This window comes from Panthera uncia, chromosome A2 (genome assembly GCF_023721935.1).
Source record: "Panthera uncia isolate 11264 chromosome A2, Puncia_PCG_1.0, whole genome shotgun sequence".
Lineage (NCBI taxonomy): Eukaryota > Metazoa > Chordata > Mammalia > Carnivora > Felidae > Panthera > Panthera uncia.
The window spans coordinates 150,956,227-150,982,249 of record NC_064816.1 but is presented as its reverse complement, the minus strand read 5'-3'; the positions used below and the strand labels follow the sequence as shown (position 1 = coordinate 150,982,249).

At 42.5% G+C, this 26,023-nt stretch overlaps 1 protein-coding gene and 1 gene segment (V, D, J or C); both read right to left on the bottom strand.

Moving 5' to 3' along the window:
• LOC125930485 (anionic trypsin-like) overlaps positions 1–1,665 on the bottom strand; it is a 3,697-nt gene extending 2,032 nt beyond the window's left edge. The window contains exon 1 of the mRNA XM_049642308.1: positions 1,655–1,665. Within this exon, the coding sequence (XP_049498265.1) occupies positions 1,655–1,665 (11 nt within the window). The remainder of the gene's footprint in view (positions 1–1,654) is intronic.
• A 7,783-nt stretch (positions 1,666–9,448) lies between these two features.
• Positions 9,449–10,434, bottom strand: LOC125931021 (T cell receptor beta variable 18-like). The segment is given in 2 exon segments: positions 9,449–10,011; positions 10,305–10,434. Coding segments are annotated over 2 exon segments (477 nt in total).
• Positions 10,435–26,023: the final 15,589 nt, after the last annotated feature.

Below are 26,023 nucleotides of genomic sequence, written 5' to 3'. Positions count from 1 at the left end.
TGTGTGTGTGTGTGTGTGTGTGTGTGTGTGTGTGTGTTTTGGTGGCAAGAACAGTTAACATGGGACTTACCTTCTTAACAAAGTTTGAAGTGCACAACACAACATTGGTAAGGATAGGCACTACGTTGTACAACTGTGTGAATAGCAGATCTCGAGCAAGTCTCCATCTTGCATAACTGAATTTTATATCAGTCCAACAAATCCCCATTTCCTTCTTCCCATAGACCTTGGCAATCACCATTCTACTTTCTGCTCCTGGGAGTTTAACTACTTTGGATACTTCATATAAGTGGAGTCATGCTTTACTCATCTCTCTGTGACTGGCTCATTTCACCTGGCTTTGCTCTCCAACAACATCCATGTTGTTGCAAATGGCAAGATTGCCTTCTTTTTTAAGGTTCAATAATATTCTATGATATGTATACACCACATTTCTTTATCCATTTGCCTATTGATGGTCATTTGCGTTGCTTCCATATTTTGGCTGTTGTGAATAATGGGGGTGCAGATACCTCTTCAAGATCCTGATTTCAGTTCTTTTAGCTAAATACTCAGAAGAGGAATTTGTTGGGTGGTAGTGTTTAAGTTTCTTTTCTAATTAAAAAATTTTCTTTAAATTTTTGGTGGAACCTCCATATTGTTTTCCATAGCAGCCCCATCATATAGTGTAGGAGGGTTCCAGTTTCTCCACATCCTCACCAGTACTTATCTTCGTTCCTTTGATAATAGCCATGGGAAGTGATATCTCATTTTGGTTTTGACTTGCATTCCCCTGATGATGAATGGTCTTTCGTGAGCACCTTTTGATCTAACTGCTGTCCATTTACATGTCTTGAGGAATGCTTATTCAAGTCCTTCGGCAATTTTAAAATTATTATTATTTACTATTTTTCAATTTGCTATTGAGTTGTAGGAGTTTCTTATACATTTTTAGATACTAACATTTTATCAGGTATATGGTTTGCAAATATTTTCTCCAATTCCATACAAAGCTATAATAATTAGTGTATGTGCTGCCGAAGTGAGCACCAAAGCTATAATAATTAAAAGGGTATGATACTGACATAAAGACAGACATATAGACCAGTGAAACAGAATAGAAAGCCCAGAAATAAACCTACCTTGACCTTCGACAAGGGTGCCATAGTGGGAAAGGACAGTCTCTTCAACAAATGGTGTTGGCAAAAGTGGATATCCACATGCAAATGAATGAAAATGGACCCCTATCTTGTACGATGCACAAAAAAATCAATTTAAAATTGATCAAAGACTTAAACATAAGATCTGGAACTGTAAAACTTCTAGAAGAAAACACAGGAAAACTTGTTGACTATGGTCTCGGCGATGATTTTTTTATCACCCTAAAGTCACTGACAACAAAAGCAAAAAATAGACAAGTGGGACTATATCAGAATAAAACGCTTGCTTTCCTTTCAAACAGTGAATTGGAAGTTTTTTACAAGAATCTTAAAACTGTCGAAGAGATTTTCTACTGGCTTTTCAATTTCTACCCAAGACACTCACTTGTTGTCTATCCTGTTTTCAGCCCTCTGCTTATAAGAGGCAAACAGTGAATTGGAAGTTTTTTACAAGAATCTTAAAACTGTCTAAGAGATTTTCTACTGGCTTTTTGATTTCTACCCAAGACACTCACTTGTTGTCCATCCTGGTTTCAGCCCTCTGCTTGTAAGAGGATTAATTTCAAAAGTCTGAGCCCTCTCTACCCACACCCCTTTGGGGATAGTGAATCCAGAGGTTTTACTTACAATCAAGTAACAGCTTCGAAGGTGGATGTTATTTTGATTGTTTTTATGAACATTTTTGGAGCAAGGAAAAATGACAACCATAGCATCTAATCTTAATTTCATTAGTTATTTGAAGTGGTTTATTTTATGACTCTATGCTTTCAGAATGACTACAAATATGTTCCTCAAAAATAATTTAGACTGGGGTCTTTCAAAGGATCTTGTAAAACATTTTCTTTTTGCCTTATATTCTTATAAGGAGAAAACAATGTGTCCGGCTAAAAGGACTCATGGATCTTGATATTAGGAACAATATTTAATGTTTTTTTCTTATACCTTTTCTTAAAAGGAAGATAATCATCAAATCTATAAAATCAGGGGCTTCAAATTCTCAAGGGAGTAACTGATCAAGAGTCACCTGGAGTAAATTAGCCATAGTCCATTTTTCTTAGAAAAAATAAAAGAATCTTAACTGATTAAAAAAATTTTTTAATGTTTATTTATTTTTGAGAGAGACAGAGCATGAGCAGGGGAGGGACAGAGAGAGAGGGAGACACAGAATCTGAAGCAGGCTCCAGGCTCTGAGAGTCAGCACAGAGTCTGATGCAGGGATCGAACTCACAAACTGTGAGATCATGACCCAAGCTGAAGTTGGATGCTTAACTGACTGAGCTACCCAGGTACCCCCTTAGTTGATTTTTTTAAATGGCACCAGAGAGTAGATTACAGATGACACTCGGATATTTAGAGAAGGTTTTAAATGGACATTGGTCAGTCAGAAGTAGTCAGACTGCTTTCCATATTCCAGAATGGAGGAGCGACCACAGTGGTAGGAGGTTGTGATAGGTAGGAGCCTATCAACTGCTCACTGCCACGCCTGAGGTAGGGCATGTGCTGTAGCCACTGGCTTGAGACTCCTGTAAACTACTTCTGGAAATTATGTTTGTGGGACGTTGAATTACAGAGCCAGTAGACTCATAACCTGGAAAGTCTTTCATGTATAAGATAGGAAATGGACGCTCAGAATGGGCGCATCCAAGGATATGGGAGACTTAAGGAACCCTGACTTCCTAGAAGCCTGTGAAGTTCTCCCAGTGATGTCTCCATTGCTGGGCAGTGTTGTGCCTCTGTGGAGTGTGTGTGTGTGTGTGTGTGTGTGTGTGTGTTGGACAGTCAGGAAAAATACCTAGGTTTTATAGCTTTTAGCCCAGGGACATTTCTATGTAGCTTGGCCACTTTATAGGCCCAGCTCTGTTTCCATCTTGCTAGTTATGAAACAACTCCATACTCAGATATTCTCTCTCTCTCTCTCTTTCTCACACACACACACACACACACACACACAAGCTCACAGATGTCTCAGTCAGAAAAGCTGTGGTTTTTTTCTCTCCGCAATTCCTTCCACAAGGCTCCAGGAGTTCGGTGAGGTGGGGAAGAGGGTGGCTGTTGACAGGGTTCTTGTCTGGGTCTCTGGTCTCTGCCCAGCGCTGTGTTACTAGCACTGCAGAAGTAGAGGCTGCTGTCTGCAGGTTTCACACTCATCACCGTCAGAGATGAAAATGTTGTATTTGGATGGCTAATGGAAAACTCGGTCTCAGAGAAACCTTGTTCATATGCAGCTTTGGAGTCCACATTAGAAGTTGCCATCAGCGTGAGACCCTGTTCCGGGAACTGACGATACCAAAACACAGTTGTGGCTTGAATGCCCACCGAATGGCACTTGATCATCACAGAGGTTCCACTCTTACAGACAGCTGTTCTTGGATCCTGAGAGACGAGAGCACCAAGCCCAGAACCTGCTGACACAGAGGTCAAAGAGGTGAAGGAGGCCTGTACCACAGGCAGAAAACTCACAGCACCCAGAGATTCCTGCTGTTCTGTGAAATCTTCCTGTTAGACCCCCTAGGACCATAATCCCCCACCTCCCCTGCCTGGTGACTTCTCACCTTTCCCTTCATACCTCCAGAGAGCAAGAATGTCCCCCCTCATTTTGATCTGCATAAAATAATCCACAACCTCTGCCTAATGCTCCACTCATGCCATTACACACACACACACACACACACACACACCCAGACACACACACACACTTGCCCCAACTACTCAGATTGTAAGGCTCATACTGGGCCCCAGGAGCAGCAGAAGCATGAGCATCTTCAGATACTGGCCTCATAGCACACCTCTCTCACTGTATCTTATTCTCCCTTTCTCCACCCCTAGAAGGATGGACCACTGCTTACATATTCCTGAAGATGCTCCAATCTGCCCTCTCGTGGTGATGTTTTTTTCCAGTGATGCAGGATCCATCAAAGAGCTGAAAGGGGCCTCAGATGTTCTAATTCTACTCCTAACTTTATAGAACATGCGCTAAGACCCAGATCATTGAATTGACTTAAAGAAGTTTCTTAGCTTTACTCATGAAAAAAGCTGTGTGTTTGTGCATTAAAAGGAATTATCGCCTATTCTTTACTTCTGTAACATATCCTCAAAGTAAGTCAGACAACTGATGATTGTTAGTCACTAACAATCGTGGTGATAAACAATCATGAGTGAGCATCAGAAATTCTAGGCTATAAATTCAATGTTTCTTCATACTGATGATAAAGACAATTTCTCATCTTCTAAATGAAGTATTTATTTCACGACTATCTCATGCTGGTCGCCGTCATATGGATGGTCTTAATACTAAACATAGCTGTTTATCGTAGTTTGCACATCTCTGTGTGAATCACTGTGAAGCCTACGAGGATAATTTGTTTACAGCTATTTCCCCATGATACAGGTCATAGGCTAAGTATTGGCCAATGGAAATAGGTTGTAGGAGATTTAGGGAATTATTTCTGCTTTGAACATGCTGGAATATTTATTTAAATGGCTCGTGCTTAGAAATGTATAGCAATTTCAAAGAAACTGAAGATTTTTCTCCAAAACATTATACTTTTATTCTTATAACAACCTCCCAGTTTTGCTTCATGAATATTTAGTTCTGTATATCTGGAGTGAGTAACTAAGGAAGGTGGGATTAGGCTTGATCCAACAAATTATGTTTGTAGCATAGTGACATAGATTTTTATCATAGTGAATATAATATTGTGTACTAAAGATTACTATGTGCAAAATACTGATGTATGTATTAAAGGGCATCTGACATGCTCTTGTGGCTGTATTTTTTTCATGGTGGGGGCAGACCGCATTATGATGAGGCCGCTTTTCACCATAACTGTACTTTTTCTGCAAAGAGTAGGTGAATGTGCCTTGTAATGTATTACGTCTGCACAACATTATGATGTATAAGGGATGAAGTGTCTGGAGGCCCCTGGATCAGAAGAAACTCTTTCTACTCTTCTTGAGGACCAGCAGCCATCAGGTATATATCTATGGTGTTTCATACTCATCATCAACTGAACTGTGGAAGAAATGCATTTCCCAGAACTTTGTGTTATACCTCTTGATTAGAGTTGACCTCAAGAAAAATATTTGCAAATGAAGTAGCTGTCATTATACTCTGAAGTCATCATTGGTCTAAAAGCAGTGAGGAACAGGATTAGCAGTACCAATTTATTACATTCTGGTAGCTACTTCTCAAAGATGGCACCCAGAAGAACCATCCTTCCCAGCATTCCCATCCTGTAAAGATCTGGGCTGACTTGAATGTGGGGGAAGGGACACTGTATGATTTTCATATGTGGCTTTATAGATTCCACCTGGGTCTCTTGAATGCTCACTCTTGGGGAAACCAGCCAGTATGTAATAGTTTTAACTACCCCAAGGCCACCGTGCGGTGATGAAACCTACCTAACCGCATTGAAGGGCTCTGTGGAGAAAAGAGACATGCTGGGTGGTCTACAGCTGCTCCAGCCGTCCCAGGTGAGGTATCAGACATGGGCATCAGGAAGCCACCTGGGATGTCCAGCCTGGCTGAGCCTTCAAGTATCTCCAGCCCCAGTGACTATCTGTCTGTCATTACATGAGAGCCCCCAAGTGGGCACTGCCCAGAAGAGCCCATTCAACCCACAGAACCATGAGAGAGACTATATATGTGTTTTAAGTCAGTACATTTTGGGGTGGTGGCAGTGGTTGTTTTTCTAAGCTTTTAAAGGGAGATATATAATCCATATAGTAGACTGCACAAATCTTAAGTGTACAGCTTCTTGAATTTCAGAATGAATGCACTCGGATAACTACCAGCCAGATCAAGATATAGGACATTTTTGGAACCCCAGAAACCTCTCTCATGCTTCCCTCTAAGAAAATTAAAAATGCCTCCACATGCAGCCACTACCTTAACTTCATACGCTATACACTCTTTGTTCGACGTTAGGTCGATGAGATTCAGCCATGATTTGGCAAATAATATTTGATTCTTTTGCTATATTTTATTCTAGTGTATAAATGTCGCACTATTTATCTATTGCATTATTGATAGATGTTGGGGTGTTTTTCCATTTGAAGTCATCATGAATAAAGCTGTTGTGATGTTATTTTTCTCCCATATCCTTTTCTATTTCCTCAGAATCCTGGAATATTCCCTGAGTATGCATACAATTAGAAAATTGGTTTTCTGGCTAGCCTAATTTACTTTTGATTGCTTCCAGTATATTTTTAAATTCAGAAATTATGTTTACTGTTCCCAAGAAATGCTACAGCTCTTTGATTATACTTTTATATAAATTGCCCTTCCTCATTAATAGGCATAATGGCTCCTCAAAACTTGCTAAGGAAAGACCTAGTGATATTTTTACTTTTTGACTTCCATTTCATGTAATAACTCTTACAATTTGGTCATGGGAATGGAGGAAATAATAATAATAATAGGAATTATTATGAAACGTCACAGCTAAGCAGTTCTTTTTAGTATCAAGATCACTCTGAAAAGGTAAATGGTTCAATAGTTTTAGAGTGGATGTTTTAAAATCCTGTTAAGTCTTTGTTTTCTAAATTTGTCAACTGACAGGAGGAAATCTGTATCCTTTCAAGTTGTATCCAAGATAATAAAGAAAAGTGAGACAGTCTGTCTCCTACTGTCCTCCCTTTAATTTCCTTTCTTTCATTGGACAGATAACCTCACCCCATTCTATCACCTCTGGAATATGGTTTGTACCCATGGAGGAGCAAACTCCAGGGGCTGTGTCTCCTACTGGTCCATGACTGTATCAGCCTGCTCAGGAAATTATTGTCGGAAGGTATCAATGAACATGGTCTGGACAAAGTAAAGCATCTTAGATCCATCCCGTTTCGGATGGTTTCTTTACTATGGTCCAAGGACATTAGTTGCAATGAGGGCTTGTGTTCATCACACCATATTTCAGGGTTGTAAATCCTATTCGTAGGTTAGTGTCTCTTTCCCATTTCTGTTTCCTCAGTATTTTGGCTTCTGTGTGAGGCAAGCTTCCACAGAATACATGAGAGAAGAAATCCAAGGTTAACAATTCAGAAATGAAACCAAATAAAATGCACAAAGCCCAGGCTTATATGTAATGGTCAGGGACTCCCCACATCTTCCCAGAAATTGCTTGTCCTGGGAAATACAGGGCCTTTCAGGAGAACAGACTAAGGATCTTAACTGCTTCCAAGAATAATTAAGAATATATTTCATCCAGCATTTTTAGTTACATGCAATGGAAGGGACAGTCTGAACAATATAAACTGTCATTCATTTCTGCAAGCAGAATTATGTGATCAAATAAATATTTGTAAACAAATGAAGTCCTAAGAACTAACACCATTAGCCTTTTAATTTGATAGATTTGTGTCAGACCACAGAGGGAGAAACCATACAGACAACATAAAGAGCATTTGTAAACTAATACTGACCTCCTGTCTGATGATTAATCATGCAAATATTTCTCTCAAGTCCAACTGTCTCTTCAAGTGCCAGGTGTACATTTACGGGGGCTTACTAGGTATTTCTATGTAGGTATCCAAAGAAGGCCCACTGGAAATAGAAACTCAACTCTCTTAACACCCTCGCTCCACTCGTTCCTCCAAATCATCTCCTGTTGCCATGTTCTGGGGGTGGAGGTGACCATCTTCACTCCTGACTTTAGCTCATCACTCGCTCCTGCCAGTTCCCTAAGCCTGTCACAGTTGGTGCTTGTCTACCTCATGAAATTCTACTCATCGTTGAAGTTTCATCTCATGGTTTTGCATTCTCTTTGAAGCCCTTCCTGGTGTCACCAAAATCGGCCATGTTACTTCCCATAGCCCACTGACATCTCTGATTAAAATACACATTATATGAAACTTGACCACTTTGTCTTCTATTCCTCTTTCTCCCTCCTTGGCTTTTATTATTCTGAAGGAAGAGACAATTTTCTGTTCATTCGTGTTTTCTAGTATTTGGTAAGAAGAGCCAGGATGTAAAATTAACATCTTTTTTCTTTTGTCTATTCTCTTTCCGCCTCCCCACCCCCGTCCTCCTCCTCCTACTTTCTCTCCCTCTCTCTGTTCTGTCCCTCTCTGATACAGATACAAAAAATATAGACGTAATTTCAAAAACCAACTTAGTGGATCACTGAGGTGTCTTGTCATTCCGTGAAGCACGTTGATGGCAGCAGCTGCTTTGAGCGTCTGGTGAAAGTGGAAGAAAGCAGGGAGGTGAGGGCACTGAACACAGAAAGACCCTGCCACCTGGTGGGGAAGCAGGGCTTGAGACGCACTTCTGCGTAGAGAGGAGGTGGCTGTACTTCACTGTGTCTCTACTGCTGGCACAGAGACACAGAGCTGTCTGGTTCTTTTTCGTCGATGTCACAGTGAGAGGAAAGAATGGCTTCTTGTCTCGAGAGACACTGTAGCCTTCAGGTATGTCTCCTTTCTGAACATCAGTTACTACTTGTGAGCGGTAAAGCAGTCTCAGCCCTTGCCCTGGGTCCTGTCCGTACCAGTACATGGAGTCGTGATTAAAATCCTGTTCACATTCCAGAGTCACGCCTTGTCCTTCCTCTCTGATCAGGTATTTTGGGGTCTGAGTGATTCTACCATCTGCTGTGCCTATAGAAGAAAGAGAGGCTCTAGAAACATAGCCCAGGAGGGTGCCTAATGCTGCTGTCATGGGTAGAAGGACTTAGATCTGGAGCTTAGCACCTTTGGGACAGGAATTTGCTCCCTGACCCCAGGACTCACCTGCTCCAAGGAGACAAAGAGCCACACAGCAGATCACCTGGTGACCCATGATGGGAGAGGGGGCTCCCTGGAGTGCTAAGCACCTGTTGGAAGACAAATGAGGATAGAAACTTAGCTCTGGGGATCCCCCTGGCTTAAAATGCAGAAGTTGTCAGAAGGCTGGAATGGATAATTGGAAAGGATCCCAGAGGTATTCTGGACGGGGTCTCTAACTTTGCAGATGAGGAGACAGACAGGGGACCTGAAGCATTTGCACCCCCTGGGACCTCCCTCCCCAAACTGTGTTCAGCCTGCCTGAGTGGGCGGGCAGGGCCAAGGGTGCGGCCAGAGTCTCTCTCCGATTGGCTCACTGCACCCTGAGCCAGACAACCTGGGTTTGTATCTTTCTTCTCTCTTTTGAGCTTGTGGAAGAAAAATGAACTCGTGAAACCGCATTTGCTTTTTGCTCATGTTGCAAAAGACAAAAATATTTCCTTTGTCTGATTGTCTTAGATGATTAAATGAAATTCTCTATTTAAAGCTTGCAATAGAGAACTTGAAATAGAGTATAAAGTGAAGAAAAGAGAACTTTTGCTCCCTAATTATCTAACCTGAAAAATCATGTCCGGTTTTAAAAATCTTTACCTTTTTCTGGTGACAGTCTTAGTTCCTGAGCATGGGCTGGGATGTCTCGTGATACTTCCACCACCATCCCCTATTTCCATGCTCGCCTGCAAAATGCTTTCTAGCGAATATGTTCATTAATCCAACTACACGCGCCCTTCCCTTCCCCAGCCCGTGGCTGTTTCTGGGGCGGGGCCTGGAGGGTGTTCCTGCATTGACAGGATGGGACTCTGCATTGATGTGGGTAAGGAGCTGGCACAGAAGTACACTGCAGAGTCTCCCAACTCTGCCAGCCGGATCTTTAAGACGCTGGGTCCCTCTTTGGGAAATTCAGCAGAAAAGCGTTTTGTCGGCATTCCGGAGTCATCTATGATATTTTCCTTCTGGAGGTAAACCATGAATTTCAGACCTTCTCCCGGGAGCTGCTGATACCAGTAAACATAATCGTGTTCTTTCTCTGGGCTGCATCTCAGCGTTGCTTCTTGTCCTGTCCCTCTGACCAGGTGTTCTGGGTTCTGGGTGACGCCAGCATTCATGGGACCTCGGAGGAGAAGAGGTTACATGAGACAGGGTCATAATGGCAGAGGAAGTGAGTGCTTGGCAATGCAGCAACCCGAGGCGAGTGCGAATATCTTTTAAGTCTCCCGTGTTCGAGTGAAAACTCACATGAATTTTGCTTTTCGTGCCATGAGGCAATTATTTGTTTTCATTTAGATGTCAAAAAAATCGGAAAATCTTTCAGAAAATCTTTGGGCAACATGAAGGTCCAGGGCCTATTTGAGACACAGAGAGCCACAAAGCCCAGTGATGCTGATCTGTTAGCCCAGAGCTCACCTGCCCGCAGGAGCCAGAAAACTACCCAGCAGAGGAGTCTGGTGTGCATGGCAGAGAAGGCATGAAGAGGACCCACAGGCATGGCCCAGGAGGGATGCTCACTGTATTAGCCCAGGGAGTTAGACTTCAAAGCCCCCTCGTCTGAGGCGGGTCTTCCTGTGAAGTCACCATTTCCGGGGAGCCTGTTGTCTCTGGACCTAATCTTGTACGTCACTTGAATGAGACATCTTTTTTTCTTTACTGTAAACACATCCTGGCCTAGTATGTGTTACTACGGGGACAGCGTTGCGCAGGTATGTGGAGTGATAAACACCTTCGTGATTGGTCCCCTGGCCTTCCGAAACATTTTTACCACTCCCCTCTCTACTTCTTATCTTGAGTTCCTTTATTTTCTTTCATTGGCTCATATCATCCCTTCATTTTCTGTTGTTGAGTAGAGGCAGTGACCAGGTATGATGTCTAGTTACACACGTTGAGAAACACGGAAGTGGAAGCCAGGGTTGCTGGGAAAAAATTAGAGGCAGGAAACGATTTGATTCTGGTTCCTTCTTTCCTCCTCCCCCTCAGCTAAGCAATGGTTGCAAACATCTTCAGGGAACCTTGTTTTATGGTTTATAACTCAGTTTTCTTTTTCTTTTTCAAAAAAAATGTTTATTTATTTATTTTGAGAGAGAGTGTGTGAGTAGGGGGACAGGCAGAGAGAGAAGGAGAGAAAGAATCCCAAGCAGGCTCCATGCTGTCAGCGCAGAGCCCGATGCGGGGCTCGATCTCACAAACCATGAGATCATGACCTGAGCCATAATCAAGAGCCAGACGCTTAACGGACGGAGCCACCCAGGTGCTCCATTCACTTTTCTCATCTTTTGTTGTTCTGCCTGAATTTTTGATGTAAGCAATTCAAAGAAGAGCCATTAGTTCTCCCTCTGACCTTGTGTCCCCCGATTCTATTTATCTATCTGCATTATTCTCCTTAATCATGGATGGGATGCCTGATTTTGAGGGATCTTCCTTCCTTCCATTCTTCTGTCCTTCTTTCCTAACCTGCACGGTTAAATAAAAATTATGTGAAAACCTTCTTTGTTCTAGGCATAGTGAAAGGAAGAGTAAGGCACAGCCCACCCTATCAGAATGTACAGGCTCCCTGTATCGATGAGGAGATAAAATCTGTACACCTAGGATACTCCAGGCTTTGAGTAATGAATAAGATCATCTTAATGTTTAGTGTCCAAATCACAGTGGTTTATGACCTTCTCTTATTGACAGCAGGGTCCCAAGTCCTCCCTCAAAGGGTCTCCATTATTTTGGTAAGTAGTTAGTAGGCTTCCCAAAATGTACACTTGAATCAAAATACAGCTGCCATCACCACTTAGAAGCACCTGAGTGATTTTTCTTGGAGATACTCCTGTTGTTCACTAATGCTATTGATGAAAATGCCCCACGCTAAACACCCACGCCCAGTCTGAAGGGTCTCTTCCTGGGTGCTGTTAGACACTTATCCTCAGTCAGCTAGGGCAGTGGTGGAGTTGACACAGATGTGGGGGAATGAGTTGTCTCCTCCTCATCGATGAGGTGTCCTTGTTACTTAGGGCTCAAAGGAAGCTCTGCCTGTGTGCAGAATCTCACCAAGGAACTTGTGAACGGTTCCGTCAGCTGCTAGTTACCAGTTTTCCCTCTCTCTTGGCTCAAACCCAATAGAAGGGGTTAGATAAGGAGCAGGTGACTCACCATTCCCTTTTTTTTTTTTTTTAAATATAATTTATTGTCAAGTTAGCTAACATACAGTGTATACAGTGCGCTCTTGGCTTCGGGGCTAGATTCCCATGATTCATTGCTTACATGCAACACCCGGTGCTCATCCCAACAAGTGCCTTCCTCAGTGCCCATCACCCATTTTCCCCTCTTCCCTACTCCCCCATCAACCCTCAGTTTGTTCTCTGTATTTAAGAGTCTCGTATGGTTTGCCTCCCTCTCTGTTTGAAACTACTTTTTCTCTTTCCCCTCCCCCATGGTCTTCTGTTAAGTTTCTCAAGTTCTACATATGAGTGAAAACCTATGATATCTGTCTTTCTCTGACTGACTTATTTCACTTAGAATAATACCCTACGGTTCCATCCACTTTGCTGCAAATGGCAGGATTTCATTCTTTCTCATTGCCAAATAGTATTCCATTGTATATATAACCACATATTCTTTTTTTTTTTTTGTATTTATGCCTTTTTTGGATATGAAATTTATTGTCAAATTGATAAACCACATATTCTTTATCCATTCACCAGTTGTTGGACATTTAGGCTCTTTCCATAATTTGGCTGTTGTTGAAAGCACTGCTATAAACATTGGGGTACAAGTGCCCCTATGCATCAGCACTCCTTATTGCTGGGTTGTAGGGTAATTCTATTTTTAATTTTTTGAGAAACCTCCACACTGTTTTCCAGAGCAGCTGCCCCAGTTTGCATTCCCACCAACAGTGCAAGAGGGTTCCCAATCCTCCGCATCCTCGCCAACATCTGTTATTTCCTGAGTTGTTACTTTTAGCCACTCTGACTGATGTGAGGTGGTATCTCAATGTGGTTTTGATTTGCATTTCGCTGATGATGAGTGATGTTGAGCATCTTTTCACGTGTCTGTTGGCCCTCTGGATGTCTCCTTTGGAAAAGTGTCTATTCATCTCTTCTGCCCATTCCTCCACTGGATTATTTGTTTTTTGGGTGTTGAGTTTGGTGAGTTTTTTATAGATTTTGGATACTAACCCTTTATCTGATACGTCATTTGCAAATATCTTCTCCCATTCCATCGGTTGCCTTTTACTTTTGTTGATTGTTTCCTTTGCAGGGCAGAAGATTTTATCTTGATGAGGTCCCCATAGTTCATGTTTTGCTTTTTTCCCCCTTGCCTTTGGAGACGTGTTGAGTCTCCTGTTCATTACTGCATGTTCCAGACCAAACCTTTCCCCTTTGGTCTTCCCTACCAATCAGTCATCATAATGAGAGTCAATGAATGCAAGCAATAAATTGTGTGTTGGGATGTGAGGAGTTACAATGCAGTGGTCCTGGTGTCCCGAAGAGTCATGGTGAGACTATGGTCGACGGTGGCAGGGCCAACACCCAGCTCAGCAGCTCTGGAGGCTGCGGGACGACCGCTGCAGCGTATGTAATCGCCTTTGGCACGTGGAACTTACCTGGTCAAACTTCCAGACCTTCAAACTTGGCTCTTCTGGCAAAACTGTAGGTCTCTTCCCTCCCCGTGGAGCATGCAAAGGCTAAAAATTCATCCCAGGGGCTAAAGCCTCATTTCCTCCAATTTAAAGCCCTCATAATGTGTCCCTGCCTTCAACTGAGAGAGCACTTCTTAAGAGGGTAAAAATTGGCTAAACTACAGACAGGTCAGTAGCAAAAATTAATGCAGAATAGAAAATGCCATTTAAGTTCACTCATCTGTTCAAGCAGGTAAATTATTGGCTTAGACACTTCGTCGAACACTTTTGGATTCCCTTTCCTGTTATTACTATTATAAACTTCAAAGTGGCTAAGACACTGGATCTTAATTGTGTTCACCACAAAAAGAAATAGTAATTAGGTGACGTGATAGAGGTGTTAAGGAGCACAATGGTGATAATCATGCTATGATATATAAATGTATCCAATCAATATACTGTACATCTTAAGCTTACATAATGTTTTATGTCAATTACAACCCAATTAAAAACAGCTTTATTGAGGTATAATTGACATACAAATCAACTGCACACATTTAAAAAGTTTTGATGTATGTATGATAACAGGGGACCATCACCACAATCAGGATAGTGAACATATCCATCACCCCAAAAAGTTTCTTTCTATCACGTTTTAATCCTTCCCTCCCGATCCTTCCCACACCTGTCCCATCCCTAGGCAACCACCGATCTGCTTTCTGTCAATATAGATTTGCTTGCATTTTCTAGTTGTTCATATAAATGGAATAAAATAGTATGTTTTTGTTTGTGTCTGGCTTATTTCCAACACTGTAATTATTTGAGACTCATCTATATTATTATGTACCTCATAGTCAATTTCTTTGGCCACTTAAAGAGTGCATTTACTGAGAAGTTTATAAAATGTTTTATAATTTTAGAAGATTCACAAATTCATCAAACAAGTTGGTACACAATGCAAATTATACAACACGTTCCCCTATTCACGAGGGTATCTCTTGAAAATATGCTTTTCCCCCTGACATTCAACCTACAATATTTGAATCTTTTTAAGTTCAGCTTCCAGATCTTTTTTTAAATTGAGATAGTAATTCATGTACCGTAAAATTCACCATTTCAAAATGTAAAATTCAATGGCTTTTAGTGTTTATTAACCGGTGCAAACAATAATGCCATATCATTCTGGAACACTGTCATCATCCCCAAAGAAACCCTGTACCAATTAGAAGTCACTGTGCATTCACTCCTTTCTGCAGCCCATGGCAACCGTTAGTCTACTTTTTGTCTCTGAGGTTTACCTCTTCTGGACTTTTATATAAATGGAATCTTATGCGCCTTTTTGTGCTTAGCTTCTTTCACATAGCATTTTTTTCAAGGTTCATCTATGTTACAGCATGTATCAGAGCTCCATTCCTTTTTATGATCGAATAATGTTCCATTGTATGCATACACCACATTTTGTTAATTGACCAATTGATGAACATTCAAATTGTTTCCATTTTTTGGCGATTATGAATAATACCCAAATAAGGGACTTGTATCCTGAATATATAATTTTCAAGGTTTTCTGGATGCAAGTCCCTTGCAAGGTATATGATTTGCAAATATTTATCTTATTTTGGGGGGTGACTTAAGCTTTCTTGAAAGTGTTCTTTGAAGCCCAAATTTTTTGATGTATATTTGTTTTTGAGAGAGAGAGAGAGAGAGAGAGAGAGACAGCACAAGTGGGGGAGGGGCAGAGATAGAGGGAGACCCAGAATCTGAAGCAGGTTCCAAGCTCTGAGCTGTCAGTACAGAGCCCAACATGGGGCTCGAACCCATGAACCACGAGATCATGACCTGAGCTGAAGTCAGACGCTTAACCGACTGAGCTACCCAGGTGCCCTGAAGCTTAAATATTTTTTAAGTTTGAAGTCCAATTAATCTTGGTTGCCTGTGTTTTGGTGTCATATTTAAGAAATCATCACCTATCCCATGGTCAGGAGGATTTACACTTGTGTTTTCTTCCAAGAATTTTATACTTTTAGCTCTTACATTTAGGTCTTTGATCAATGTTGAGTTAATTTTTATATGTGGTATGAGGAAGTCATGCAAATTCATTCTTTTGCACTGGATATCCAGTTTCCTCAGCACCATTTGTTAAAAAGACTATTCTTTCTCAATTCAATGGTTTTGGCACTCCTATCTAAAATCAATTCCCCATAAAGGTGTGGCTTTATTTGAGGACTCTTGATTCTGTTTCACTGATCAATGTGTATTCTCTTCCAATACAACACTGTATTGATTTCTGTAGTTTCACAGTAAGTTTTGAAACAGGCAAGTACTGGGATGCCTGGGTGGCTCAGTCGGTTGAGTGTCCGACGGCAGCTCGGGTCATGGTCTCACAGCTCGTGAGTTTGAGCCCCGCATCAGGCTCTGTGCTGACAGCTCAGAGCATGGAGCCTGCTTCAGATTCTGTGTCTCCCTCTCTCTCTTCCCTTAACCACTCTCATTCTGTCACTGCCTCTCTCAAAAATAAATTTAAAAAAAAATATTAAAAAGTTAAAAAAAATAGGCAAGTATGAATTATCTAACACCTTTCTTCTTTTTAAAAATGCTTTGGCTAATTTTGGTACCTTAGACTTTCATCTTAATTTTAGCATTTACTTGTCAATTTCTGGGGGAAGAAAGATAGCTGGAATTCTGGAATTTGATAGGGATTTAGTTGAATCTGTAGATCAGCTGGCGAATTTTGCCATCCGAAAAGTATTAAGTCTTTCAATCAATGATCATGGTATATCTTTCCATTTATTTGGGTCTTTAATTTCTTTCAAGCAATGTTCTGCTCTTTTCAGTGTACAACTTTTTGATTTCTTTTGTTAAATTTAGACTTAGATATTTTATTATTTTGATGCATTGGCTCCCTGAGAAACTCTAATTGGCAATTATATGTCCCTTAATAGTAAAAGTGGAAATATGGATTAGCTTCTACTTCTCCAGAACAGTATTCTTGTTGGATATAACAAGTTAGTTAAATGGGGGTGGTAATAAGACAAAATTGTTAATGAAAATAAAGCCAATTAGACTGCTTTTTAAATCTGGTGGTGCCCTCTGCTGGGGAGGAAAAGCCGACGTGTTCCTCTACGTGGATGTCTTCCTAGGCATGGGTATGTATGTGCATTAGAATGTGTATGTGTAAGCCTTGAAGTGTGAGGTGGTATTGGGCAAGGCCACTGGCCAGGGAAAGAGAGAAAAGGAGTTTCTTTTAGTTTTAAGGATATTCATGTGGATGCTTCAAATGTTTCTTATTTCAAAATGACCTTTTGTTGAACATTCTCTTTCATCTTTGATTTCTAGATTTGTTGACCATCTTTTTATTCTTACTCTGTTATTTTTAGTCTCCTTCATCTCCTATAATGGATAAGAGTTAAAATTCTGTCCATTCTGTATCTCAAGAGTCCATTCTCCCCTTTTTCTGTTTGGTCCCATTCTTGGGCAGTCCTCAAGAGTCTAATTTTAGTCAGAATCCTGCTAAGGTGGTTAGCCAGCATACCTTCAATATCTGAGTGCTCTTGATGTAATACCAAATTCCTATCCCTGACAACTATCCCCCAGATGATTTCTGATCATCCTGGAGGGCGTTCAGCAAGAGTTCTGCTAGGATAGTCTAGCCAGAATCCTCCCTTACCTTGACGTCTCCTTTTCGTAATTCTCCATCCAGTTCCACTCCCCCTCCCGGCTTCTTGGCTATAAACTCACTTTTCCTGCTTGGAGTTGGAGTTGAGACCAATACGTCTCCCCTACCACAGTTCCCCGTTGCGGCAGTCCCCCTGGGTGAAGTCTGCCTCATAGTTTGAGCTATAAGTCTGAATAACATTTTCTATAACAAAATTCACTGCAATAGTAATAAACAATTTTATTACACATCTCTTTCAGCACAGAGATCTTATGGTTTGTGTCATCATCAACAGTAGCTTTCTTAGTTTACACTCTGAACCGGGGACCCGTTAATATGTGAAAGAGCATGCTATTAATAATTTTGCCAGAACAGCAAGCCTGAACCAGGGCTGTCTTGGGAGCCCAGAGCGCTTGACTGCTCTACATGGTCGACTCTCTGACGCTCGCCTTTATTGTCATCGGGCAGCAGTAGGGGGGATGGGAGGAAATAATCGACCATTTTTTTGTCATGACCTCATTTCAAGACTACATCAATGCTGGGGCATACAGGGATGATCTAGAATGCCCCTTCCAACCAGATCTTCCCTGGATCTGTGTTAGCTACACTTACAGTTTCCTCAGTTATTGCCAGATGATAGCGACATCCCCGGTGGTCACACGTGTGAGAAACGTGGAGATATATCCTGAGTCATGCTCATGTCAAATCTTGGAGAGCAAACGGTGCGAGTTTCTAATTTTAAAGAGGAGAAAACTGAATCATAGAGCTAAGAGGGCACTTGCCAACACCTTACAGTTTAAAAAAAAAAGCCAGAGTTTGGATTAGGAAGCAGGTATCCTGACTCTCATTCCACTGTCTGTGGATCCAAGATCTCCAAGAGAGAGAAGGGACCCACTGAGTGTACGAAATCACAGAGTCAAAATCCATGATCCCCTGGATTTGAGACTTGAATTTCCTGAAGAGTCTCTGAATGGGGATTACTAATCAGTGTTTCTCCTGTTTCCTTCCTTTCTAGAGGTTTGTGGTTGCTGTTCCCTCATGTTATTCCCCGTTGAATCACTGCCCTGGAGAGACAGTCTTGTGGGGGAGGCAGATCTGTGACAAAGGGAGGAGAATAAATCTCTAGCAGTCAACATTCTGTTGTTCCACAAACAAGGAAGTCATTCGTGTCTGTAGAGGGAAAGAGTCTTCAGAGGGGTCGCGTTTGAGATAAAATCAGTAGTAATTTCTTAGAGTTTTGGTAAGTTAATATCAACTTCAAATATCCAGTTTCTGTAGTTCAAAAAAGTTTGGGGGAGGGAATGGGGGCTTTATTCTGAACTTGAGATCCACAGACTACCCAATTCTGTGTTCTTTTTAGGCATTTCCGAAGCCCATGTCCTGAAGCATGGCATGCCCACTATGATAATTTAAGAGCTAATTTGTAGCCTTGCCCTCTCCCGCTTGCACATGGAGCCACAACTATCCACCTGCCTCTTTCTTTCTTCTGAAGCACAAGACTGAGAAGTGGCCTTTTCAAATGCCTCCCTAGAGCTCAGGGGAGAGGAGAAGAGCCAGTGAGTTTGCACGCTGGACAGAACTGGTTCACCTGCACTATTCCAATGCCACCAGCATGGCGATTACAGCTGAGTCCCCCCGCTCTGCGGCAGGATGGGTCTTAGGATAGACTATGTCCCATTGGGTCTTTCAACCGAAAGTCGTTCCTTGGGCATCCCAACTCAGCTGCAGTGTTTTGGTATCGGAAGGAAATCAGAAATTCCATCTCTTGCTTCAGAGTCTGTGGGCACCAGTAAACAAGTATATGACCAGAAATTGGATCACATCTCAGATTCCCTTCTGTCCATCTTTGTGATCCCGTGGCTGGGGATCTGGCTGACTGCCGGGTCTGTGTGTCCTGTGGGAGAAGACGGAAGCCATAGAGAGTGGGCCTGGGAAAACATCTTCTACACAAATTCCCACACACTCCCAAGCTCACTTGCCCCCAGGTGTCCAAGGCAAGATCACTGGCAGGACAAGCTTCCCCAGCAATGGTTTCTGATGGACAGCAGCAGAGAGTAATGGAAGTTTTGGGTTCCCTTAGCCCCACAAGGTAGAATCTAGCCATGAAATCACAGTCCCTGGGAACACCCACAGTCTCAGGGCACCTTCAACAGAGGGGATCATTGGTCCAAATGTATGACCTCATGTTTATTTTGGTACATGGATGATGTAAACAGGCTCCAAACCCACTTGAGCATTCTTAGGAAAAGAGAAGTTCAAGGAAGGCACAAGAGGAAGAGGAAAAGGGGAGAAGAGAGTAAGAATAGTAAGAACAAGAAGAAAATGATGGAGCACCGTGCTAGAGTTGCTATTTTACCAATCTTATAAAGATTGGCAGAAGTTCTCAAAACCCCACCAGGGGCTTGATAAGATGAAATGTATTCCTATAACCCACTTCTGGAAATTTTGACTCGAAATTCTGATCCTGTCCTAGAATATACCTGTGTAACCTGTTCCTCGGGTGATACCGAAGAAAGAAGTTGTTTCAGACAACAGTTTCAATCCCTTCTGAGTAGACATTTTGAATATCCCAAACTAACAAAAGAGAAAACCTCTTAATGAGTTAGATTAGAATGTTAAAACTTAAATAGAACAAGAATTTTCCTAGGACTAGGAATAACTAATGGATAGACTTAAGTTCTGGAAACTCCATTTACAAAAAGGAAGAGGTGGGAAATTGAAACCTAATTGAAAGTGAGGTGAGTGACGTCGAGGGAAAAGAAGTTTCCAGGATTTAGGGGACAGTCAATATTGTCAAATGCTTCAAAAAGATCAAGTAGGCAGAGGAATGAAAATAAGCCTTCGATCCAGCAAGTTTATAGTTTTAATATTTAGGAGAATAGTTTCATAAGAATGGGACTATTCCATGAAAAAGCTGAAGAGGCCCCCGAAGCAATGATTCCTCTGTGATGAAAGCAAAGGTGTGGGTGATGGATTGCGTGTTGTTACTTAGAGAGGAACAGAAATGGACACTAAGGAGGACTCACATTTGAGTGCTGGAAAGAGAACCTGAAATTAGAAGCCATAACATTGGATACACCAGGAAGTTGAGAGCTTCTGTTTCAAAGAGTCAGAATGATGTTTGTTTGAGAGATGAAGTAAATTTGGACTTCTGGGGGTAAGAAAACCAGGTTCAGCTTATACTGAAATAAGAACAGACATGACTAGAGAGAATATATAAACTTCTCTGAAGCTGAGTGGTAGGTGGTGGGGAAATGAACAGTTTTATAAACAGGATGGATCATCAAATTTTAACAGATGTATTTTGAATTCTATGTCTGTTCTATGTACCTGCAATAACCTTCCAAGGTACAGTTGACGCCATAATATCTCCTTTACTCCCATTGGTGTTGAATGCATTGTCCCTCAGTACAATTTGGATCACATAATGGGATTTTCAATTGTCTGCACATCAATTTTCAATTGTCTGCACATCAGGTGTTTTCCCGCTGAGGTTAATCTGTCCCCTCCCTCAGCTCCATAGAATTAGCTCCTACTAATTAGTGACTTAGGTTTGAATTGTCATACTGAAAATTAATGTGCTTTTTGTATTACCTGGATTTAACTCCTTAAAAACAAATTAACCAGAGTCTTCATATGGTCTGACAAACTAAGGATCTTGATCCCCTTTCACATTCCTTCTTTTTTCCTAGGTTCTCTGTTTCCGGCACTACTTTTTTTGTGATGGACACCCATTGGGTGTCCTGCCCCTAACTGGAGAATTCCTGTCTTTGAAATCTTTGATCCATAAGGCCAGAGTGATAGGCCTCCAGATGCCATGTTGTTCCAACTGACCCCCTTGGCTAACGTTGAATTTTCCAAGAGCATGTTCTTAACTAAAACAGGATCAGTTTGTTTTCTGTTTTTAGGCTTTGTGGTCTTACAAGAGAGAAAGTCAAGTTGGTCCTTCCCAACGTGCCTGGAAGACCGACATCTCGATCTATAGTCTTTTGCTCTATGAGATCAAAAAACTGGAAACGACAATTTCTACTAATGGGGAGAACAATGGGGCCAAAAATGTGGAAAAAGAAATAAGAGTTGTCGAATCAGCCATGTCACGGTCCCAAAGATTTCATTCCAGTTTGTTCCTGAGAAATTGCTGTGTTCTTGTTTTGGGTTCTATAGGACATACACGTAGCCTTGTGACAAATTCCCATTTGGCTTAAGCTAGCTGTAGTTAGTTTCTGTTATTTCCTTCCACCCTAATATGCCAGCTGCTTCCTTAGCTGGGCCCAGGATGTTTGTGTATTAAGATTAGCTAATATTTAACACTGCGGATTCACTGCTTGCACAGATACATGGCTGAATCCTGCAGCTCCGTAGTCTGGATCTCTAGACGAGAGGGTGAGTTTCGGGGACACCTAGCTGAAAATCCCTCCTTGTGCATCCCTGTTTTATCGATTTCATTCTGGAAAGAAATCAAGAACTTGAACTCTTTTGCCGGGATCTGCTGATACCAGAAAACATAACTGTGTCCTTTTATCGGGACACAGTACATTGTTGCTCTCTGTCCTTTTCCTTTGACCAGGTGTCCTGGAGTCTGGGTGACTTCTGCATCGAGGGGGCCTGTGAAGCAAGCAGACTGAAGTTGGAGGCTTAGCCCCGGAGGGAGTCCGGTGACAGGAACCAAAGGCTGAGAGCTGGGGGGTGGGGGGCTGAGGAGTTCAGAGAAGGGGCTTACCTGCGCTCAGGGGACAAAGGACCACGGGCAGGTGAATATGAAGCACATGGCAGCATCAGGACCAAAGAGAGGCAGGTGGCTTTCTCTGAGGCTTTGCCTCCCCCACGTTACCAGCTACTCTGTGACGTGATCACTTCACAGAACCCAAGCGTCTTGTGTGTGCTGCTCTGTACAAGTGAAGACACAAAGTGGGTCTTCACAAAGACACAAAGTGGATGAAAGAACAGTACTCGGTCGCTGGAAAACAGGCAGCTCAGGACTGGGATTTTTCTAAAGCAAGAAGGAATAGGACGATGTCTGCAGATGGCGAGGGGGAGACACTGAGCATGGCAAATTTTCTGAGTTGACGAGACAGAGGTTGAATGTTAGAGGCAACACAGCAAGTGGAACTCACGAGGAGGACGACCAGGGAGGTGGAAGATACCCAAAGAACCCCGGAAATGTTCAGAGGGATCGTAATGAAGTTTCGTCCTAACAGGAACCCGTGTCTGTGTGAGATGAAACTTTAAGAAGCACCAGAGACGAACCCCAGAAATGAGTCACCAGCATCCCCAGAGTGGCCATGCTTTTGCAGTAGGACAAAATTTGGTTAGAGCAAGAGGTGGTAACTGACAGCCCAGGGCTGGCCACCTGTTCACGTACAGTTTTACTGGGGGTGAGATGCGCTTCTGGAATGGCAGCATGAGATTTGAATACCCTCTTCCCAGAGGAAAAAAAAAACCAAACAAACATAACTTCTGAAAAGTTAGAAACAATGATTTAAAGGGCACCTGGGTGGCTCGGTTGGTTAAGTGTCTGACTCTCCATTGCGGCTCAGGCCATGATCTCACAGTTCGTGAGTTGGAGCTCTGCCTCAGGCTCTGTGCTGACAGCGCGGAGCCTGCTTGAGATTCTCTCTCTCTCTCCTTTCCTCTCTGTTCCTCCCCCAGTTGTGGTCTCTCTCTCAAAAATAAATAAAGTTTAAAAAACCACAACCATTTAAAGCCTCTGAACATTGTCCCAAGAGCATACGGCGAATGAAGAAACACTTCTTGGAGAAAATTGAAATCTCAGTGGGGCCAGTGAGACTCGATGGCATTTGAGCCTCTCTGCCTCCTGCATCAACCGAAGCTCAGGGTGATGGACGCTCTATGCTCTGCAGATGTGGTCGAGGAGGACACAGGGCTCCCGCAGTTTTTCCTGAGGAGGCACGGGCTGCCAGCAATTCTCATCCCCACCAGTTCCGTGATGCAGAAACTCTTTTCCATAGCAACTGCAGCTCAGGGGTCTGGGCTCCCTTTCTCCACCCAGCGCCCACTCGTGGGGTAGACCCTCTATTCCAGAAACAGCAGGCCAAGACTGCTAGGCCCCAATCTTCCTCATTCTGGCCTGCTCATAGCGTGGAGGTTCCACAGTGGGAGACGCGAGTCAAAAAGACCAGGGCTTACCACCCCACCCAGCGACCCCTCAGAGCGCAACGGTGTCCTTCCAGAAGAAGTGGGCCAGTGTCCCTAGCCCCAGCTCTGGAGGCTTGATGCAGAGTTTCCGTCCATGGGGGGAGGGAAGTCACAGAGCTGCATAGCTCTGCTTTGACCTAAGGACCCTCCAGCCTGGCTGAGATTTGCTTGGAATTGTGCTGTAGCCCAAGACCTACTTTACTTCCTGCCTCCTCCCTCCCTTTTTCTTCCTCTTTTCCTTCTTCCTTCCCTCTCTCCTTACAGGGGTCGGATCCACACCGCGACCTGACGGCCTCCCAGCCTCCTCCATCTTTTGTCCCATTTTCTCCGCTACGTCTCCTGCATGACTGACCCGCCTTGGCATCTACTTCTTGGAGGACCTGAAATAATGCTTCTTTCTTAGGTGGGTGTGGGGCCTCGATAGGGGTCACAGTCAGTAGTCATCTGTGCTGAAGGAACTGTCAGTTCCAGGAAACAGTTGGTGCCTATAAATCCATCTGATGGCACTGGATCTTCACAAGGTTCTGCTCTTACAAGATGTCCTCATTTGGCTGTTGGGAAATGAAAGCCCTGAGCATAAGTGGGAGAGATCAAAGAAGGCTGAGGCTGGGATGAGCCATGAGCCCAGAAAGAAAGCCCTCCTTCCTGTATAAGTGGGATCATCCAGTGCCTGTCCTTCTGTGACCGGCTTAGTTCACTCAGCATAATGTCCTCAAGGTCATGTATGGCAGGATTTTGTTCTCTTTTAAGGCTAAATAACATACCATTGTATGCACACACCACATTACACAAGATTTTAAGAGGGTAGATCTCATGTTAGGTGTTCCGGCCACAGTGAAGTGAAATGAAATGAAGTGAAGTGAAATGAAATGATAAAATAAAATAAATAAAATAAAATAAAATAAAATACAACATTCACGTTTGCTCCCCAACTCGCTTTAAACTCCCAGAGCATCCAACATTCCCTTGTGTATGTTTTCCGGTTTTTTCAATCAGATTCTCCAAAGATTTTCATTTTCTCCTTCCCTAAGCGTGCCCTCGCACTTTGGACGACCATACCTGCTAGAGAACAAGGGGATTCTCTGCTTCTCTGCTTCGCTACAGCAAATCCCACCCCCTTCCACCTCCTCCTCCCCCCGCTGGGTATGAGGATCAGATGGTCACCAGGAGCAGGACTTCATCTTCAGTCTCGAGGCCTCAGCTGTTATCTGAGCCTGGAATGGGGTGAGTCTTTGCTCTTTATTCCTCGCCTCCCTTTATTCAAGTGGATGTTGGGTATTTACATTGCCTAAAGAAGCTCTAACCTGCCCCTGGGTTGGATTATTTTGTTGTTTAGCTCAAGACGCATCAATTTCTTAAGCCTCATCATGGAGCCACAAATGAAGAAAGAGATCTGACCCCAACATCTCATTTTACAGAAGAAAGTTTTGAAATGTAGGTAGAAGCATAGAGATACACTTGTGAGGAACAGAGTACGGACGGTGGTGAGCAAAAGAGAGAGGAAAAGCAGAACACTGTAATGATGGTGGGTGGCCTGGATGACAGTGGTTAGATTCTCTGAATTTCATTTAGTTATCAAATCAGGTACTGGGTGGTACCTCTTGGCCTCTTGATTACAGAGTTGGAAGCATATGGCATTATTGATGACTCTATGAGGAGATGTAATAAATCACTGCTTGGTAGGAATATCTTTGTGTTCTTCAGAATTAAAACGAGGACTTTGTCCTATCCTCTGAAGCGGGCATCTCGCAGCTGGCGGATGCTGGTTCTTTCTTGCACTGATGATACATGTATTTTTTCGATCGGTTATCGTGAATACTTCAGTCTCTTAAAGGCCATAAGATACATACTGGCTTTCAGAAAGCTGTTCAAATACGTTCCAGAAATCCCTTTTGCTTCAAACAAACTGCAGTACTTGATATTTTTTATTAATATTAAAAACATAGGGCAAATCTAGTAATTTTAATATATCTTCTAAAGCACAGCAGCTGGGTTTTGATATGTGTCCTATCTACGTGCCACTTAAGTGGTTTATAGGCAAATCTATATCATGCAAAATAGCTAAATGCATTGTGAATAATTCATGTCCTAGGCAATTCATTCATCTTTGAATCTGGCACAAATTTTTAGCAGTTCTAATTTTCCCTACTCAATAAGAAAACCGTGAGATTGCAGCAATGCCTCTGAGGGCACATTCTTCCCTTAGGGCAAGGATTCATGACAGTGAGGCCATCTCTTGCCTGGTCCTGCCCCTTGTCGTATTTCTATGTCTCCAAATTATATTTATTTATTTTATTATTTATTTTCTAAGCTTATTTATTTTGAGAGAGAGAGAGAGAGAGAGAGAGAGAGAAAGAGCCTGAGAAAGCAGGGGAGGGGCAGAGAGAGAGGAAGAGAGAAAATCCCAAGCAGGCTCTGAGCTGTCAGCACAGAGCCTGACACTGGGCTCAATCTCATGAAGCGTGAGATCATGACTTGAGCCGAAATTAAGAGTTGGATGCTCAACTGACTGAGTCACCCAGGTGCCCCTCCAACTTATATCAAAAAAAAAAAAAAACTACCTAAAAAAAAGTCCCTATTTACCTACTGAAGAGAACAGAATGGGCAACTAAGGTGATCCTGGGAAAATAACACAAACTGTATGTTGGGTTAATGTAACCACTTTTCCACTCTTGGCATAACTGTCAGTGGTTTTTGTAGGTTTCTGCCCAACTT